This window comes from Octopus sinensis, linkage group LG1, assembly GCF_006345805.1.
Source record: "Octopus sinensis linkage group LG1, ASM634580v1, whole genome shotgun sequence".
NCBI classification, from domain to species: Eukaryota; Metazoa; Mollusca; class Cephalopoda; order Octopoda; family Octopodidae; genus Octopus; species Octopus sinensis.
This window is the reverse complement of record NC_042997.1, coordinates 30,893,158-30,915,079: the sequence shown is the minus strand read 5'-3', so window position 1 is coordinate 30,915,079 and position 21,922 is coordinate 30,893,158. Positions and strand designations below refer to the sequence as shown.

The 21,922-nt window shown below is 38.7% G+C and overlaps 1 protein-coding gene across 2 annotated transcripts in view; it reads right to left on the bottom strand.

The window, feature by feature from the left end:
- Positions 1-9,359: 9,359 nt before the first annotated feature.
- The window catches only part of LOC115214546 (2-oxoglutarate and iron-dependent oxygenase domain-containing protein 3), a 47,653-nt gene continuing 35,090 nt past the window's right edge, over positions 9,360-21,922 (bottom strand). For both annotated transcript variants that reach the window (XM_036515464.1, XM_029783749.2), the window contains exons 6-9: positions 21,555-21,611; positions 18,408-18,561; positions 15,891-16,014; positions 9,360-9,887 (exon numbers count right to left, since the gene is read on the bottom strand). In XM_036515464.1, coding sequence (XP_036371357.1) covers positions 9,760-9,887; positions 15,891-16,014; positions 18,408-18,561; positions 21,555-21,611 — 463 coding nt within the window. In that variant the 3' untranslated portion in view covers positions 9,360-9,759. The remainder of the gene's footprint in view (positions 9,888-15,890; positions 16,015-18,407; positions 18,562-21,554; positions 21,612-21,922) is intronic.

Here is a 21,922-nt window from a genome sequence, read left to right as displayed (position 1 = left end):
TCCCATGGAATTTACGATGCCTAAGCTCACCTTCCTACAGAATATAGAAGGAATTGGTTTTATATTTCAGGATATTCATCTTCCCCACAAAATACAGAACAGGTTGGTTCAAAATAAGACAAGCCCTTATCTTCCTATGATATATATGGAGTTATTCAATAAATTTTACCACCATAGGTGTAGGAGTGGCCATGTGGTAAGTAGTTTGCTTACCAACCACATGGTTCCGGGTTCAGTCCCACTGCATGGCACCTTGAGCAAGTGTCTTCTACTATAGCCTAGGGCCGACCAAAGCCTTGTGAGTGGATTTGGTAGATGGAAACTGAAAGAAGCCGTCGTATATATGTATATATATGTGTGTGTGTGTGTGTGTTTGTGTGTCTGTGTTTGTTCCTCCAACATCACTTGACAACCGATGCTGGTGTGTTTACGTCCCCGTAACTTAGCAGTTCGGCAAAAGAGACTGATAGAATAAGTACTAGGCTTACAAAGAATAAGTCCTGGGATCGATTTGCTCGACTAAAGGTGGTGCTCCAGCATGGCCACAGTCAAATGAATGAAACGAGTAAAAAGTAAAAGAGATAAAAAAGACCAGAGACCACAACTACAGGTTCCCAAAGACTGGTTTTTAAGTACCATCCCTTACTGTTTTTTTTTGTAGTAGTCTTCCAACTAAACTGCCTCTCACCCTCCCCACAATCCAAACCTTGCCCCCTGTGACTTTTGGTTGTTCTCTAAGATGAAGGAGATGACAAAGGTCCTGGAGACTTCCATGGAACCTTCACAAAGTGGTTGGAGTGCATTGAAATCAAAGGATCCTATTTTAAAAAAGATTAGAGTTTTATACTTCTTTGAAATTAATAAATATTTCTCCCAAAAAAATCTCAAAACTTCTGGAAGTCATTTTGTTAACTTTCTCATAACCTGAAACAATTTCAGTAGAAATTCAACAAACTACAAATGATCCCAGGATGCTTTCGTAGGATGTTTACATATCTAAAAAAAAATAATTAACCACTGAAGTTAATTGCTCGAAAAATATTCATTTCATGTACAACAATAGTGAATAATTAGTGATACTAGAATTAATGTAGTGCGCATAAAATATTTAATTAGATTTACTAATGCAGTGAGGAAATGACGTTTGCTAAACTCTGCTATTACCATATTTCTGTTACAATATATTCTGACATAAACTGCCTTTGTTTCCATTAATTTCTTAAATAATGAAGAATTTAATAAAAGAACTTTCTCTGGATTTGGTAGACAGAAACTGAAAGAAGCCCGTTGTATATATGTATATATATATATATGTGTGTGTGTGTGTATATGCTTATGTGTTTGAGTTTGTCTCCCCAACATTGCTTGACAACCGATGGTGGTATGTTTACATCCCCCGTAACTTAGCGATTCGGCAAAAGAGGCTGATAAAACAATTACTAGGCTTACAAAGAGTAAGTCTTGGGGTCGATTTGCTCGACTAAAGGCAGTGCTCCAGCATGGCTGCAGTCAAATGACTGAAACAAGTAAAAGGGTAAAAGAGTGTATTGATAAGCTGGTGAATGAGACAATTTAACATAAAATTTTTATGGAAGATTATAATTTATATCATATTAAAAGAGTAAGTTTGTCATAGAACCAGGGGTGGTCTGAAATGGCTTGGTATCAGAAAGATTAATGAATAACCATTTCTAATATAAAGTACAAGGGCACAAATTTGGTGACAGAGAGAGTATTTCTCATGGTTAAGGTGAGGAGAACTGTGAAGATTCAAAAGGAGTCATGTAAAAAGGTGCCATGTAAAAAGCACTGGTGATGGTGCCACATGGAAAGCATTTGCACTGGTGCCACCTAAAACACTGGTGATGGTGCTACGTAAAAAGCACTGGTGCTTTTGTCACATAAAATATATTTGTGCTGGTACCGCATGAAAAATACAGATGCTGATACCACATATATATGCTGATACCATATATATATATATATATATATATATATATATTTATATTCATATCATCATCATCATCATCATCATCGTTTAACGTCCGTTCTCCATGCTAGCATGGGTTGGACGGTTCGACCGGGGATCTGGGAAGCCAGAAGGCTGCACCAGACTCCGGTCTTATCTGGCAATGTTTCTACAGCTGGATGCCCTTCCTAACGCCAACCACTCCATGAGTGTAGTGGGTGCTTTTTACGTGCCACCTGCACTGGTGCCAGGCGATGCTGGCATCGGCCACGGTCGGATTGGTGCGCATTTTACGTGCCACCTGCACGGAAGCCAGTCGAGGCGGCACTGGCTTCGGCCACGATTCGGATGGTGCTTTTTACGTGCCACCGACACGGAAGCCAGTCGAGGCGGCGCTGGCATCGGCCACGATTCGGATAGTGGTTTTTACGTATCTCCAGTCCAGGGGTCCTGGCATCTGCTGGGTGCCAGTCATAGGATTGGTTCAATTTCGATTCCGATTTCACTTGCTCCAACAGGTCTTCGCAAGCAAAGGTGACATAGGTGCCTGTCATCGGATGAGGTTCGATATCGACTTCGCTTGCCTCAACAGGTCTTTGTGTGTCCAAGGGAGGAAAGGCATGCATAAGTGGGCTGGACTCACTTGTCCTGCCTGGTCTTTTTACGCACAGCATATATATATATAAATTGACAGAATGAGATAAAAAACCCAAGGCTGTAAATAGTTTTCAGAATCAGAACATTTATAAAGAAAAGGTCTTACAGCTGTTTCCAGGTTATTTTATATATCCCTTCATCAGAGACAGTGCGAGAAAATGTTTGAGCATCAATTATTGTAGAGAAGATATGAAATACAGAGGGGAAGTAAGAGAATGAAAATATAAGTGAGATACATAAAGATATTGTATTTGCAGTTCCATTATTCAAGTAGAATGGTGTATATAAGTTGTGAAGAAGTTTCCTATACCTTGTGTGTGAGTTCCAATTTTATAGTTGGTCATTCCAAGTATAGAGCCTTGTAAACAGTGTTGTTCGATCGAGGGGTTTTTTTTGGTATAAATTTATTTATATTAAAATTATAATTTAGGGTATCTAAGAGATACTGCCATACTCAAAAATAGCAGCCAAGATCTAACTCTAAAATCACATTAAATGCCAATGCAGCACAAGGAGAGAAGACAAAAAGACAAAATAAAACTAGTAAAAAATTACTGGATAATTCCAGATCCCGGATTTCTGGATTTGCATTTAGAAATGCTTTGCCTCATCAGTGGAATATACGCTGCTATTTTCAGCATGACGATATCTCTTAGATACCCTAAATTATAATTTTAATAACAATTATTACCTTTGAAGGTTTTTATTTCCATGCTGGCTACTTGATAAGATCATTATTTAATTTAAATTAGCAATCTTGTCCTTATTTATATATATAAAATGGAATTACTCAACTTGAAATTGATCCTATATCGCAGTTATGGTTTGCCAAGACCTTAACAATACCTGAACAATAATAAATTTACAATAATAAATCTCTGGCAAGTATGATTATGTGTGTAAGAAGTTTACTTATGTTTCTATCAATAAATGGTAGTCAGGAACAGAGAGAATATATGACTTTATTCTCAGTGAATTTGAATATATATTTCTATATGTCTGACACTCCACTTCATTATCGTTTAACGTCCTCTTTCCATGCTGGCATTGGTGGGATGGTTTGACTGAGGACTGGCAAACTAGATGGCTGCACCAGGTTCCAATCTGATCTCACACAGTTTCTACAGTTGGATGTCCTTCCTAACGTCAACCACTCCGAGAGTGTAGTGGATGCTTTTACGTGCCACCGGAATGAGGGCCAGTCAGGTGGTACTAGCAACGGCCATGCTCAAATGGTGTTTTTATATGCTACCTGCACAGAAGCCAGTCCAGTGGCACTGGCAACAACCTTGCTCGAATATTGTTTTTCACATGCCAGTAAGGCGACAGTGGTAACAATCATGCTTAAATGCTGCTTTTTACATGCCACTGGCACAGGAGCCAGTCAGCAGCCCCGGCAACGATCACGCTCGGATGGTGCTCTTTGCACACCACTGGCACAGATACCAGTCATGCGGTGCTATCACTTCTAGTTTACATTTAGTTCTTATTTCCTATTCCAGTGCTTTTCAAACTTTTTGCTGGAGCAGAACCCCAAGGAAACATTCCACTGGCTCGAGGAACCTCTGTGCAATAATCTAATAGTTTTATACACACATATCTGCACAGGAAAATTAAAAATTACTGCTGATTTTAGCAGTTTTGTAACTTCTTGCGGAACCCCTGGACTGTACTGGCGGAACCTTGGTTGAAAACCACTGTCCTATTCAAATGGATCTCAAAAATCTTGAGTATCTCAACAAAATCTGGGTCCATCCTTAGTTTTTTTCTCACATGTTTGTTGTGTTGAATGACTATACTTGGAAGTTTGACATTCAAATGCATTTGGTCATTCAAGTGTAGGTACCACCATATCCATGTGCTAGATTCAAAGCGCAGGAGTGGCTGTGTGGTAAGTAGCTTGTTTACCAACCACATGGTTCCGGGTTCAGTCCCACTGCGTGGCATCTTGGGCAAGTGTCTTCTGCTATAGCCTCGGGCCGACCAATGCCTTGTGAGTGGATTTGGTAGACGGAAACTGGAAGAAGCCTGTCGTATATATATGTGTGTGTGTGTATGTTTGTGTGCCTGTGTTTGTCCCCCTAGCATTGCTTGACAACCGATGCTAGTGTGTTTACGTCCCCGTCACTTAGCGGTTCGGCAAAAGAGACCGATAGAATAAGTACTGGGCTTACAAAAGAATAAGTCCCGGGGTCGAGTTGCTCGATTAAAGGCGGTGCTCCAGCATGGCCGCAGTCAAAATGACTGAAAACAAGTAAAAGAGTAAAAGAGATTGATTAACGGCTCTCTGCATTGATTGGCCAGTAACTAAGGTAGCAGATAAGCTGTTAATTGCACCTGTTATCATTACAAGTTATAAATGTACACATATGCACATGCACACACATATGCAAGGGTGAGTCAGAAAGCAATGCAAATAAAAATTGCATTACTTTCTCACTGCCATGTGTGCATGTGTGCATGTGTGCATGTGTGCATGTGTGTCTGTCTGTCTGTGTTCCAGTTTCATCCATTTTATTACAGATTTTTCATATTTTTCAAACAGTGTAGGAGTGGCTGTGTCATAAGTAGCTTGTTTATCAACCACATGGTTCCGGGTTCAGTTCCACTGCGTGGCACCTTGGGCAAGTGTCTTCTACTATAGCCTCGGGCCGACCAAAGCCTTGTGAGTGGATTTGGTAGACGGAAACTGAAAGAAGCCCGTCATATATATATATATATATGTATATATATATATATATATGTGTGTGTGTATGTGTTTGTGTGTCTGTGTTTGTTCCCCTAGCATTGCTTGACAACTGATGCTGGTGTGTTTATGTCCCCGTTACTTAGCGGTTCGGCAAAAGAGACCGATAGAATAAGTACTGGGCTTACAAAAGAATAAGTCCCGGGGTCGAGTTGCTCGATTAAAGGTGGTGCTCCAGCATGGCCACAGTCAAATGACTGAAACAAGTAAAAGAGTAAAAAGAAAGTGTCTTGCAGTTAATTCAGAATAGTACTAAATCCATATTCCATGTTTCCAGACTTTTTAAGTCCCATTTTCAAGAACTGAAACAGATTTGGTATCCGCATTGTTTCCTATATACTGGTTGAATTTTTGTAAACTCTTTTGCCAGTGATTGTTTGACTATTAAGCCTTCACATCAGCAGTCACATGTAAAATTTGAACTGTCGTGGTCTAACATCTTGACCATTAACTTTTCATATTAGCAGCCACATGTTAATATTTTGATATAAGGTAAGGTATAGTTTACATGTTTATTTTGTCATTGTCTTGATATGAATGTGGCTTCCATGATTAATTTTCTATTTTTGTAAGGAATCTTATGAAGTATGTAAGTAATACATTCTAATATTTTTCTATCTAACTTTGTTTTGTGGTGTGTGGTATAGTCTGCTGGGATTGTTCCTTGTTGCAAATGGATGGTGAGATTATCAGAGACTGTTGTGCTAGTATGTCCAATATAACAGCAAGTCCTGAAGTTTACGACTTCCAGTTTCGCAATCAAATTTGTAGATTATATTGGTCATTAGCATCTCACTTCATAAAAGTGGTAAATTTTGTATTTTCATTGGCACCTAGAATGTCGTCAGGTGCTCACAACCCTCTACCAGTCAGGTAACAGGATTGGTATAGATGTCTAGTGGCAGGGAAATGTGACAGTGTTCTTGGGGCGACTCTGGGTGCTGACAAGAATGAACTGGCTAGTCTGTTCCGGAGGAGTTTCCCATCGGGAACTATCATGGATAATTTCCAGAAGTCCTTGGCCTGGCAGTGCTACCAGTTCAAGATAAACTCTACAGACACATATGTGTTGTCAGATGAACTTTTGCGAGATGCACGTAGTGACAAAACTGTTCTGCATGCCCTCGTTCAGTGTCTGAGCATTGTTGACTTGTGGAGTCATGTTGAACAGCTGCTGTCACATGCGGGACAGATCTGTCTGTCAGTTAAGTCTGTAGTGATGATCACACTGCTGCCCTCTTTCAGTGGGGCAAGCAAGGCAGTTTTCCTTTGCCTGTTGGTTGTGGCAAAAGAGGTTGTTTGGTGGACAAGGCTGAAAGGCATGAGGATGGATACATTCCTCTTTGGTAGAGCTCTCATTGACTTCTTCAAGTTTCACTTGTAAAAGAAATTGAGAATAGAGAGGGAAGTGCTGTCCTCAAGTGAGTTTATTGAAAGGTGGGTGAAAGTTGCAAAAATGGCAAGAGTGGATGTTACCTCTCTAAATGTAGACCTGTGAGTTGGAGAGGGCACTTGCTCCAAGGGTTTCAGGGAAATCTTGGACAGTGGGATTCCTTGATTATCCCTAGAGGTCTTCCTGTATCAGGAGGGCAATATCTCTATCATCCACCTCACCATTGTTTTTTCTAACCTTTGTATGTTATACATATGACCCTTCTTTTTCACGGTATACTTACATTTTTTTTAATCATTTCTCTATTATATGTAAACCCCAACACTTTATGTCTATCTCTGTATTGTCCTCCTCATTCTTTGCCCTTGTGGTAAATAAATGAAATCTCGGCTTTGTCTTTCATCCTTCCGGGGATGGAAAATAAGTACCAGTTAAGCATTGGGGTCGATGTAATCGATTAATCCCTGCTCCCCCAAAATTTCAGTAGAAAGGATTATTATTATTCTTTTGTATTATGAATTCAGAATTTATTTCATCATGTATCCAATAGAAGAATAAATTGAATTTAGATTAACAAATTTCTATACAACATAATTTGCTTTTTTCTTCTAATATATAAGGAACAATTTCATTCTCAAGCAACACCGGATGCCTCTGCTAATAGCTGATCATCATCATCATCATCGTTTAACATCCGTTTTCCGCGCTAGCACAGGTTGGATGGTTCGACCGGGGTCTGGGAAGCTAGGGGCTGCACCAGGCTCCAGTCTGATCTGGCAGTGTTTCTACAGCTGGATGCCCTTCCTAATGCCAACCACTCCGCGAGTGTAGTGGGTGCTTTTTACGTGCCACCGGTACAAAATATTATCATCATCATTTTACATTTTCTTTTCATGAAAACATGGTTGAACAAAATATACGAAGTCACTTGGGATGGAATCAAAGGCGACAGAAACCCTTGTTCCTGATCAAGCTGGATGGTGCACAAAAATGTGGAGTGGAGTGAAAGCTTTTGAGGTGGCCAAGATGAAACATAGAAGACTCAAGAGAGATTTAAAAAAGAATGTTGCAATCAAGAAGGTGAATCTCAGTGACCATTTTGTGTGCAGTTTGTGACAGACCTTGCCTTTTTTTTGCTGGTTTCAAATCTCATTTGCGAACCCATGAGAAACGAACCTCCACCAACTATTCTGCATATATATCTGTGCATACCTTTCAATGCCGTGTATGTTGTAAGGTCTGCAAATCTAACGGAGGCCTCAAAAGACATTTTAAGATCCATAAAGATCAGAACTTAACTGCAACTCTTGGTGGTCCAAATCAGATATGCAATCTATGTGGGTGTCTTTTCAATACATTGTCTGGCTTAAAAAGCTATATCAGATGTCATGATGGATCTAAGGTGTAAGTACAAGAGGTGGTCAGACTCTGCATAAGGAGTAGACAACCACCACATAAGTGTGTGTGTGTGTATATATATATATATATATATATATATATATATAGATATATATTTCTTTACTACCTACAAGGGGCTAAACACAGAGGGGACAAACAAGGACAGACAAACGGATGAAGTCAATTACATCGACCCCAGTGCGTAACTGGTACTTTATTTATCGACCCCGAAAGGATGAAAGGCAAAGTCAACCTTGGCGGAATTTGAACTCAGAACGTAACGGCAGATGAAATATGGCTACGCATTTCGCCCGGCGTGCTAAAGTTTCTGCCAGCTCGCTGCCTTAATATCATCATCATCATCATCATCATTTAACGTCCACTTTCCATGCTAGCATGGGTTGGACGGTTCAACTGGGGTCTGAGGAGCCCGAAGGCTGCACCAGGCCAGTCAGATCTGGCAGTGTTTCTACAGCTGGATGCCCTTCCTAACGCCAACCACTCCGAGAGTGTAGTGGGTGATTTTATGTGCCACCGACACAGTGCCAGACGAGGCTGGCAGACGGCCACGCTCGGATGGTGTTTTTATGTGCCACCGACACAGGTGCCAGATGAGGCTGGCGAACGGCCACGATCGGATGGTGTTTGTTACGTGCCCACAGCACGGAGGCCAGTCGATGCGGTACTGGCTACGGCCACGTTCGGATGGTTTTCTTGTATGCCACCGGCACTGGTACCACAAAGATACAAATTCAATTGATGTTCATCTATTTTGATTTGATTTTGATTTTGATTTTGATTTTCACTTGCCTCAACAGGTCTTCACAAGATGTTCATCTATTTTGATTTGTTTTGATTTGATTTGATTTGATTTGATTTAGATAGATAGATAGATAGATAGATAGATAGATAGATAGATACAGATATATATACACACATATATATATATATACATATATATACATCTGAGTCAGGAATAACAGATGTCTTGACCAAAAGAAATATTTTTAAAAATAGAGAGGAAGAAAGAAAAGAAAATGAAGCAAAAGAGTTCTATAGGATTCTTTTGCTGCAATGGATCTGTTTTAGAAGTAAATTCTCACACACATACACACACATATACATACATGTGTGTGTGTGTCTAAGAATGTTGCTGAAAGGAAAAATAAATGTTGAAGAAGAACAGAAAACTATAATTCCTTACGTCACAACAATGAGTAATAATTGTTTCTTTATTGTTTGGTTAAGAAGTTTACTTTGAAATGATGTGGTTCTGTGGTTCTGAGTTCAATCCCACTGTGTGGTACCTTAGGCAAGTGTCTTCAGTCATAACCTTGGGTTGACCAATAAAAAGAAAATTCTAGAGAAGTTGGTTCTCTTTGCAATAGTTCAGTTTCAGAATTAATACTGTCAGATATGTGCGTGTCTGTATGTATGTATGTATGTATGTGTATGTATGTATGTGTGTGTGTGCGTACATGTGTGTATGTGTATGGAAGACTATTGCTTTGAATAAACAAAGAAATATATGAAAAATAAAAATAAAAGAAGTTCTATGTAGGGGATTCACTGGGTCCAGTGGATCAGTATGTGAAATCATTGGATTTTGATTGCTTTGGTTGGGTCACATGTGAATGAAATCGTGATTGCATATCTCTCGCCTGAAGAAACCTTTTCAACAAAATGAGGATTTTCTGATCCTGAAGTAAAAAATGATACACGACCTACGAAGAGAGAAGAAAAAAAACATTGTATTACAAAAAAAATTATTTTTTAAGTATTAATAATGGTTTCAAATTTTGGTACAAGGCCAGCAATTTCAGGGGAGTGGGTAAGTCAATTACATCAACCCCAGTGCACAACTGGTACTTATTTTATTGATCCCGAAAGGATGAAAAGCAAACTCAACCTTGGTGGAATTTGAACTCAGAATGTGGAAAACAGATGAAACACAGTTAAGCATTTTGCCTGAGTGCTTACAATTCTGCCAGCTCACTGCCTTTTTTTTCTTAAGTGTTAATGATAATAATAATAATAATGAAATGAAATTATTGTATACAGTGCTCAGGTGCACCACAACTTGTCAAAAGTGCATATAAAGCATATGCAGTAATGTACAAATGTCTGGAAAGCGAAAAGTGTATGAGTCAGATACATGCTTGCGTGTGTATGGAGGGGAGAAAATCAGGTGTAGTGTTGGCGAATCTCAGGAAGCATGGAAGTTTTGAAGGATGCAGTGCTCCGACAACTAACAACTGATGCCGGCAGTTTGTTCCATACTTCAGCAACTCCTAGTGTGAAAAAATGCCTCCAAAAGTCATGGAGGCTGTGCTGTTTTCTGACTTTGTAAACATGTTCACGGGTGTTAGACAGGTGGAGTTTGAAAAGGTGCTCAGAGTTATTGTTTGTAAAATAACTATCTCTAACAAGTGCAAGAGTAGCTGTATGGTTGAGAAGATTGCTTCCTCACCATGTGGTCTTCTGTTCAGTACCACTGTGTGGCATCTTGGGTATGTGTCTTCTACTATAGTCCTGAACTAACCATAGTCTCGTGAGTGGATTTGGTAGATAGAAACTGAAAGAAGCCCATCGTGTGTGTTTGTGTGTACAATTGTCTAGACATGTGATGTTTGTAAATGAACATCACCATCACACAAGTGAGGTTGTTCATGAAAAGCATGTCTGACCATGGGAAAATATCCTGCTTAGAAACTGTGGTGTTAGTAGTGTTATGGGCTGTGATGGAGCTATGTGGTGTTGGTGGAGGGGATTGCAGATGAGGTAGACGGAAGTGAGCACTGCAAGGGCCGGTGGCACAGGCACGGGGCATGCATGGGCAGGAAGTATGTATGGTCAGTTCGAGCAGAGACAGCAGCGAGAAAAGACGTGTTTATTTCTTCAGAGTGATCACTCATTCTGCCGAGGTCAACAGGTCAGGCCTTTTGTATTTCTTTCTCCCATTTGCTTCTTTATTCTGTTGTCCTTATCCCTTATCACACTACAGAAACAGGTGAGGGTTGGTGACAGGAAGGGCATTTCAGTTGTACAAAATCTACCCCAACAAAATTTCGTCTGACCCATGCAAGCACAGAAAATTGGACATCAAATTATGATAATTGCCTGCCAATACTGCTGAAGTACATAGAAACATGGCTATTTTAAGAAGTAGTGTGGACGGTTGCTGGTGGTGGTGGTAGTGATGATGATGATGACGGCATTCCTAACTAAACTTGTATAAGTACATGCACCCTAAATGAAAGAAAGTAAATTCAAAAGTGACCTTTTAACTTCATCAATGTAAGCCATAAAAGAAACATCTGCTGTAAAGTCAACATTGTAGAAAGCGCACAATGATTTTTTTGGAGAAAAATTCAATTGCACTTTGATAATGTCAGAGTACTTAAATAAGTTTATATTCAGTTTTACTATTCAGTTTCTCTTTGATATGCACATGGTTGTGCTGTCATGGAAGAACAAAATATTTATTGCTCACTAGTGAAAATAAATAAAGATGCTTTCATATATGAAAACATGTTTATTGTGTGATGCAGGAGTTTATCATTATCAGTGACGATGTCTAAAAGAACATAATGCACAAGAGCAATGAAATTGAAGCCAGTCTTGTATGCAGTGGAAAATGGGATTCAGGTATTTGTTCATTATTTTGGATGTTCTCAGTTCAATATCTGACAGATGCAAAAACGTGCACAAACTTCAACTTCAATCCATGCTAAAGTCAAAGAAGACAGACAGGGGAAATCTGCAGTATTTTTTTTAGTTGGAAGACAAGCCAATCAAGTTGTTGAAGAAACATAAAATGACCGGCATTGGGATTAGCACAACTGATATAAGTCTCAAAGCATTTGAAATTGCGAAGAAGGTAAAAGCACCCACTGCACTCATGAAGTGGTTGGCGTTAGGAAGGGCATCCAGCTGTACAAACTCTGCCAGATCAAGATTGGAGCCTGGTGCAGCCTTTTGGTTCACCAGTCCTCAGTCAAATCGTCCAACCCATGCTAGCATGGAAAGCGGGCATTAAACGATGATGATGATGATGATGATGATGATAACAACACCTCACAACTTCAAAACCCATGTTGGATGGAGTCAGTGCCTTATAGAGAGATATGGATATTAGTTTGTTGTCAGATTGACATAACACAAAATTTAACTGCAGCTTTCAAAGACTTAACAGGGGGTTCAGCATTTCAGCTTTAGATGGTAGGGAGCCACTGAGTACTACTTGTTACAGACAAGAAATGACCTTTGACATTCTCCTCCTCACAGACAGTTGATATCAAGAGTTAGAAGATAATCATTATAAAATCACTGGCAAAGAGAAGAATCATTTTATAGTAATGTCAGCTGTTACTGGTAATGGTGAAAAATTACCACCCTATGTTGTCTTCAAAAAAAAAAGACCTTCATTTAAGCATTTTTGAAAGAAACAAAGGAGGTTTACATCTGCAAAATGGATTAATCTGATGTAGAGATAACAAATGGCTGGATCAAAATGGTGTGGGAAGACATCTAGCAGTCATCTGAAACAGCTTTCCCTACAGATGATTGACATCTTCATCATCATCATCATCATTATCGTTTAACGTCCGCTTTCCATGCTAGCATGGGTTGGACAATTTGACAGAGGTCTGACGAACCGGATGGCTGCACCATACTCCAATCTGATCTGGCAGAGTTTCTACAGCTGGATGTCCTTCCTAACACCAACCACTCCATAATCAAGAACTTGCTCTGAAACAGCAACTGAAATCCAGGAAAACCAATCTTCCTATCAATATTAATGAGATGACAACTCTTGTACATAAATTGGACATCAACATTAACAAACCATTTAAATTGCATGTTTGCACCAAATGGAATCAGTGGCTGGCAGAGGGGCAGACACAAGTCTACCACTTTGACAGGCTGCGCTGACTGATTAGAGTTCCTTTTTGTGGTGAGTGCATGAATACTGGAAGCCTGAGACCGTCATGGCAAAGTCCTTTGAAAAATGCAACATTACAAATGCACTGAGTGACAGAGAAAATTACATCTTTGTGTTGCATTTAAACCACTCCTGGATTCTTTTAATTATTTCCTACAAATGTAATTTTATGGAATATAAATAGTTGCTGACACCAATGACGACAGACAGAGTGTCTCATGAGTGGCTGTTCAAAAGAAGCAGTATTTTGCCAGTGTTCATATCCTTTATCAATATACTAGCAGTATCACCTGGCGTTGCTCGGGTTTGTAGGGGAAATAACTATATAAGCATTTTTAGAGAGTTACTTCCCTTATATAATAGCAAAAAAAATGCATTAAAAATGGAAAAAAATTATGGTAAATTTTTTTAAATCGTAGACTCATCGTAGACATTTTTAGAGAGTTACTTCCCTTATATAATAGCAAAAAAATGCATTAAAAATGGAAAAAAATTATGGTAATTTTTTTAAACCGTATACTCATCGTAGACATTTTTAGAGAGTTACTTCCCTTATATAATAGCAAAAAAATGCATTAAAAATGGAAAAAAATGATGTTAAATTTTTTTTAAAATCATAGACTCATCGTAGACGCGCGCTAATACCCAGAAGGGCTTGATATGAATCACGACTATAAGATACCCGCTTTTGGTTAAACTGCACCGCAAAATGTGGGAGTAGTTAGGAGTCTAAATCGTAGGAGACAGACACTCACACAACTTCACTTTTATATATATAGATATTGGAGAAAGAATGTTACACACACAACATACATACTCACAGAAATATTGATTTAAAAAGAAAGATTTGCCAAAGATGTGAGGCAGAAAAGTCACCCCAGTTTTTCTAAACAAATATTTGATTCTACCCCGTATATAGACTCCTTTTATCAGTTAATGTTTTGTTTTCCGCTTTTTGCAACTCTATATCCTTTCTATCCTAAATCAATTTACACCACAAACTGGATGCATTTTCTCATATCACCAGCACTAGAGAAGTTGTCTGCCAGGTTTTAAATGACATTTATACCTATTTCTTTACTACCCACAAGGGGCTAAACACAGAGGGGACAAACAAGGACAGACACACGGATCAAGTCGATTACATCGACCCCAGTGCGTAACTGGTACTTAATTTATCGACACCGAAAGGATGAAAGGCAAAGTTGACCTTGGCGGAATTTGAACTCAGAACGTAATGGCAGACAAAATACGGCTACGCATTTCGTCCGGTGTGCTTATGGTTCTGCCAGCTCGCCGGCTTAAATGACTCTTATACCATCATCATCATCGTTTAACATTCGCTTTCCATGCCAGCATGGGTTGGATGATTTGATTGAGGACTGGCAAACCAGATGGCTGCACCAGGCTCTAATCTTGATCTGACAAAGTTTCTACAGCTGGATGCCCTTCTTATCGCCAACCACTCCAAGAATGTAGTGGGTGCTTTTACATGCCAACGGCATGGGGGACAGTCAGGCGGTACTGGCAACGACCTCGCTCGAATGTTTTTTTACGTGCCATCGGCACAAGTGCCAGTAAGGTGACACCGGTAACGATCCTGTTATGAAATTTTATTCAAATCTACTGCTTTCCTAGATTACCTTTATTACAATTTGTGGAATCTACATTTCTTCTATGTATATGAGGTGGTATCAAAAAGTTCCTGGACTAGTTCTATAGTGTGCCAACAGATGGCAGCACATGCTTGCATGCATAGCGAGATCTAGCCATGATCTTCATAAGGCAGTGTGCCAAATGACATTGGTGTGTTTACGTCACAAGTTGTGAAATTTATGTTTTTGTGATCATGCGTATGCTATAGTCTGCAATTTTTGTCATGGACAGGAAGAAGGAGCCAACATGAAATTTTGAGTTAAACTTGGGAAGTCTGTTACAGAGACATTGAGCATGTTTCAGCAATGAGGTAATGGGTCATACACAATGTTTCGAGTAGTACAGGTGCTTCAAAAATGAAAGAACGTCCCTGGAAGATGATGAGTAACCTAGAAGACCTGCCATAAGCGTCACCGCTGGAAATGTGGAGAAAATTCATCAGGTTGAGCTTGAGGATCATCAGAGGGGAATTGATGACATTTTGAAGAACTGGATTCTTCATGACAACAATGCATCCTGTCACTGAGCTCTCCTCACTCATGAGTTTCACACCAAAAACAACATAGTATCGCTTCAGCACCTGCCCTATTTGCCAGATTTAGCACCTGCAGACTTCCATTCTTTTCTCCAAGATGAAAATGCAGCTCAAAGGTCACCGTTTTTAACACCGTTGTTGAGATCTAGAGCAAATCACAAAAGATCCTTGACTCGCTTACAGAAAATGACTTCCAGGCCAGATTCCAAAAGTGGCAGGAACACTGGGAGTGGTGTATTACTGCGCAAGGTGACTATTTCAAAGGAGATGATGGTAAAATTTAGGTAAACAAATTATTTTTTATTAAACTTAACTAGTTCGGGAACCTTTTGATACCACCTCGTATCTTCTTATATACTGTTAGGTTTATTTAGAGTGGCAAACTTCCTAAATGAGCAACCTTCACTATGGCTGAGAACACATCTTACTATGACGAGGGTGCAATGGGTTAGCAACAGGAATAGGTTATACATATAAAAAGATTCTAAACCATTTCAATCTACCAAATTTTACTTACAAGTTGTTGGTTAACCTGAGGATTTATTAAAGAATTTTAAAAATGGTGAAATTCCAAACAGCAAATCAACTCACCCAATTTAGGTTCCACAGTGGAATTTTTATCTTTGTCAACAAATGTAAATCTGCCGCCAGTGAAATCTTTTCCATAGGTGGTTAGATACAAGAGAGATGTATAGTGAAAGGTGCCATACGTTTTCTGCAATGAGTAATAAGTATAACAAAAATGTATATATATATATATATATATAGACTAGCAGTATCGCCCGGCGTTGCTCGGGTTTGTAAGGGAAATAACTATAAAGCATTTTTAGAGAGTTATAGCCAAAAAATGGAAAAAAAATTATGGTAAATTTTTTTTTAAATCGTTAACTCATCGTAGACATTTTTAGAGAGTTACTTCCCTTATATTTAAAAATATGCATTAAAATGGAAAAAGATGATGGTAAATTATTTTTAAAATCGTAGACTCATCGTAGACGCACGCTAATACCCAGAAGGGCTAGATATGAATCACGACTATAAGATACCCAGTTTTGGTTAAACTGCACCGCAAAATGTGGGAGTAGTTAGGAAATCTAAATCGGAGTAGACAGACACACAACCTTTCTTTTATATATAAAGATATAGATATTTTAATTACTCTTCATACACTTGATGTACTAAACACACATCAACCCAATTATGATGATATCACACAGTTACTGTGTGTTATACACATTTCTAAACTCTCAAAATACATCTACAGACAATATCACACAAATGGTGTAACATTTACACATTCACACTAACAATAACACACAACAGGAGTGATACACAAAATATCAAACGGTTGGTATGTAATACACACAACAATCCATTATTTGTGAACTGTTTAAAGAAAGGAATTGTTCCTAGAATAACCAATAAGTTTGCTATGAGAAGAGAAAAATCTAATTATTTAAGCCCTTGCCTCTTCAATGTACAACAGAAAAAGTCATTAGTCTTTTTCTTCTATATCTATTATATAAAATCTATTCTGTCTGTCTGTGTGTCTTCTAGGATCTCGGGCATCCTCCATCCAATTGCGCTCAAATTTGATATGTAGATACCAACGGTATCAGGGCATGTGTAAGTCTTGAAAAAATTGCAAAAATCGATTCTAGGTGAGAATGCAATTGATAAAGCCGTGGGAACATGCAATTGTACACACAAGTACATCAGTCGAAATCCGTCTTTTGCTGGTGTCTCAAATTTAGGTTAAATTAGTGTTTCTCAAAGGGGAGGCCTATGGGACGGTCGGACAAGTTGTTTTGAGAAAATTTGGTTTAAATGTTTGACAACTCAGCACCGTCCATTGGACGGGGGATCGTTTTGCTCGTATATATATATCATCATCATCATCATCATCATCGTTTAACGTTCACTTTCCATGCTAGCATGGGTTAGACGATTTTGACTGACGGCTGGTGAACCAGATGGCTGCACCAGGCTCCAATCTTGATCTGGCAGAATTTCTACAGCTGGATGCCCTTCATAATGCCAACCACTCCAAGAGTGTAGTGGGGGCTTTTTACATGCCACCGGCTTTCAAAATTCGTAATTGAGAGAAAAATTGGGCATAAGAAGCATCAGATGTAGTGTGCAAAAAAGATGGCTGCACTGGTATGGTCACATGATGGATATGGATGAGGACAGCTGTGTAAAGAAGTGCCAATCTCTAACTGTGGAGGGAACCTGTGGTAACAGTAGTCCCAGGAAGAGATGGGACGAGGTGGTGAAGCATGATCTTCGAACTTTGGACCTCACAGAGGCAATAACTAGTGACCGAGACCTCTGGCGATATGCTGTGCTTGAGAAGACTCATCAAATCGAATGAAAAATTGTAGTCGTAACTGATGCTGGTGTCACATAATTGGCACCTATGCTGGTGATACATAAAAAGCACTTTTCGAGCATTGGGCTTCACAGAGGCAAAGTGACCATCGTTGGTGGCACATGAAAAACTCCTTTCGAGTGTTGGGCCTCACGGAGGCAATGACAAATGACTGAGACTTTTGGCATTATGTCGTGCATGAGAAGGAGAGCAATCAAGCCATGTAAAATTGCAGTCATGGCAGATACTGGTGTCACACATATGGCACCCATGCTGGTGGCACATAAAAGCATCCATTACTCTCTCAGAGTGGTTGGCATTAGGAAGGACATCAAGCTGTAGGGCATCATGCCAGATCAGACTGAAGTTTGGTGCAGCCTTCCAGCTTGCCAGCCCTGGTCAAACCGTCCAATCCATGCCAGCATGGACAACAAACATTAAATGATGATGATGATGATGATGATATAGTGTGTGTGTGTGTTGTCATACATATACACACATATATTAGTGCTCCCTTGTGAGAACAATACTAGAATAGCCATTGATGTAAATTGTTGAATTCTATTCTAGTCCTGCAGGAATTCCCAGTTGCCCTCTATGTCACAAGTCTGTAGTTCCTCCTACGCTTCATCAAATTTTTTAATTAGGATGTCCCTAAATCTCTGATCATATGAAGGGTCCTTAAGCTTCCAAAACCTTCTTTTAGGTTAGATGTTATTCTGTATCATAGCACTTACCTTGTCAATATGTAAATGCCAATATTCATCATGAATGGTTTTAGCTGGTTTTGGCGTCATTCTTGAAAAGAAGGTTGGTTTAGTAAGATAGAGATCTGTATGAGGGATATTGAACTCATTAATGATGGCTTGAAATACTTTTTCTTTCACTCTTCTGAAATAGAAAAAACAAAATAATTAGGTTACATATAATATATCATCATCATTATTACCATCATCATCATCCTCATCACCTTTTACCTTTTACTTGTTTCAAGTCATTTGACTGCAGCCATGCTGGGGCACTGCCTTGAAGGTTTTAGTTGAATAAATCGACTCCAAGAATTATTTTTTTTAGCCTGGTACTTATTCCATTGGTCACTTTTGCTGAGCTGCTAAGTTACGGAAACATAAATAAACCAACACTGATTGTCAGGTGCTGTGGGGACAAACACAGACATAAAGGCACACTCACATATATATACACTTCTTTCAGTTTCCGTCTGCCAAATCCACTCACAGGGCTTTGGTTGGCCCGAGGCTATATTAGAAGACACTTGCCCATGATAAAACTCAGAGTTTTATCATGGCTACTGAATAATTGTCACATATTACATTTACAAATATTTATATATATGATATATATACATATATGCATACATACATATCACCATCACCCTCATCGCTTAACATCCATTTTCCATGCTGGCATGGGTTGGACAGTTTGACTGCGGTCTGAAGAGCCAGTGGCTGCACAAGGCTGCAATCTGATCTGGCAATGTTTCTACAGCTGGATGCCCTTCTTAACGCCAACCACTCCGAGAGTGTAGTGGGTGATTTTTATGTGCCACTGGCACAGGAGCCAGTCAGGCGGGCCTGGCATCTATCAAGTTCGGATAGTGCTTTTTATGTGTCACCAGCACGGGGGCCAGTCAGTGGGTACAGGCATTGAACACATTTGGATGGTACTTTTTACATGCCACCGGCCCGAGAACCAGTCAGGGGGTAAAAAAGTTCAAATCAGGCAGACTACAATTAATACATACACACACGGGTTTAGTTAAGATAAAATAAGAATTGTCCAAACTGAAACATGTATTGATATATTAGAATTGTAAAAATATATAGAAATATAATAATATATGACTACTAAAAATATACATGGACATATATATATATATATATATACATACATATATATATATATATAAAGTTTTTGTTTGTCATGATGCTGACATAAGTTCCTTGTCTTTCCTGATGAGAAGGCAGCATAATGCACCCTTTATTCCTTCGGAATTAAGAATATGCAGTCTTCGAAACATATGTCGAGAATAAAGGAATTTTGTTAAAATCGTTGTTCGACTCCATTCTCTCATTTACTTATATATATATATATAAAACATACTAATAATAGAATATAGATAAAAACAACAGTGGAATATAAATAAAGAACGTTTTTAAAAAAAATTTAAATATGGTATAATAATCGGCCTTAAAAAGAGTTTTGGGTTACATATTAGAAATACAGTGTTCCAACAAGCGTTTCTGGAGCTCATTCATCCGAATTACAGATGAATCTTAAGATTCATTTCCAGAGAATACCCCCTTCATCAAGGAAAACTGATGCTTACTCTTGATATGTATTCAGTTCTTTACGAAGGTATGAGAAAATTGGACGCTTTTATAAAAGAGCGGATACAGTTATGTAAATTATGGAAGTTTTTACGAGGGTTGATGGAAGTAAAATTAGATTGCTTACTGTCTTTCTTAAAATTTATATTTGCATTGGTGATATATAATAATAATAATAATAATGAAATTATTGTATACAGTGCTCAGGTGCACCACAACTTGTCAAAAAGTGCATATAGAGTATATGCAGTAATGTACAAATGTCTGGAAAGCGAACAATGTATGAGTCAAATACATGCTTGCGTGTGTATGGAGGGAAGAAAATCAGGTGTAGTGTTGGCGAATCTCAGGAAGCATGGAAGTTTTGAAGGATGCAGTGCTCCAACAACTAACAACTGATGCCGGCAGTTTGTTCCATGCTTCAGCAACTCTTAGCATGAAAAAATGTTTCCGAAAGTCATGGGAGCTGTGCTGTTTTCTTACTTTGTAAACATGTCCACGGGTGTTAGACAGGTGGAGTTTGAAAAGGTGCTCAGAGTTATTGTTTGTAAGATGGTTAATAATTTTATGGGTGTCTGCCAAGTCAGCTGCCCGACGTCGGAGTTTCAATGTGTCCATGCCCAGGGAAGTGTGCAACAGAAATTAATGCTAAGTGGGTTCAAATTTAAATCGTCTCATGAAAGTTGAGTAGTATCTGTGGTTGCATGAATGAATAGCGTCAGAAAACTTATTTAAAATAGTGGAAGTAAACATGCGAAGGATAATGTATGTTTCTTTTATACACAATCGACATCTGCCAGTAATCGTATTATATGGTAGGGTCCTCGTCTATGATTGACCAAGACAATGTATAATTAATGTTCTGTAATTTAAAGCCGTTTATATATCTGGCTAGCTCCGTTGAATTTTTATATTTCAACATATTAAAAGAATTTACAAGTGTTTGATATTGTTTCTTGAAGTCTTTAGTGCTTCCTATGTATACTCTAGCTTGATATTTGTTGCTTGTCACAGTGCATTTATAGATTACATTTTTGTGTAAACATAAATTGGCAAGCGGATATAATTCAGGGGCCCTACAATTACATGTTTTTGTTTTATTAATATTTGGATTTATAAGGGGTATCTTATGGTGTTCTACGCTTTTGGTAATTTGGAGAGATAAAGAGAGATAGAGAGAGAGAAAGGGAAGAGAGAAAGAGAGGCAAAAGAGGGGAGAGAGAGAATGTGTATGTGATGTGTGTGTGTGTGTGTGTGAAAGCATGTATGAATGTGTGTGTGTGTGTATGTTTTGAGATTCTCTCACAAAGAATAGTGGTGTCACTCTGTGTTAGAAATTTTTTTACTGCTGCATTGAAGCTTTGGAATTTGCATATGTGTATAGGAGTATGGCACTTGAAGACAAGAGGAAAATTTAATGAATGAAAATATGAAAATAGAAAGCCAAAGATTAAGTTCAGGAATCTCAAACTCGTCTAGGGAATAACTCATAACTCATCACAGACATTCTCGGATACATAAAGATAACAAACTTACTTGTAAATCTGAAAATCTTCTTTTGTGAATACCTCACTGAATTTGCTTCCCAACATTCTGAAAAGCAGAAAAAAAAATTCATCATTATCAACAACATCACCATCATCATCATTGTAGTCAGTAAAATGTTCGTTTTTTCCATGTGATGGATGAATTTGTGTAATGGCATATTGCCATTTCCTTAAATAATCTACCATGTGATCTAATATTAAATCTACTGAGATCTAACCCAATGAAGATTTACTTGTATTTCTTATATTGGATTGGAATGGATTGAATTGCCCACTGCAAGATGAGCGCCACAGCATGCACTCTTGACCAACCAATCTGATGTGTGAGCCGTGAATTTAAGGTTGAGATAATACTAA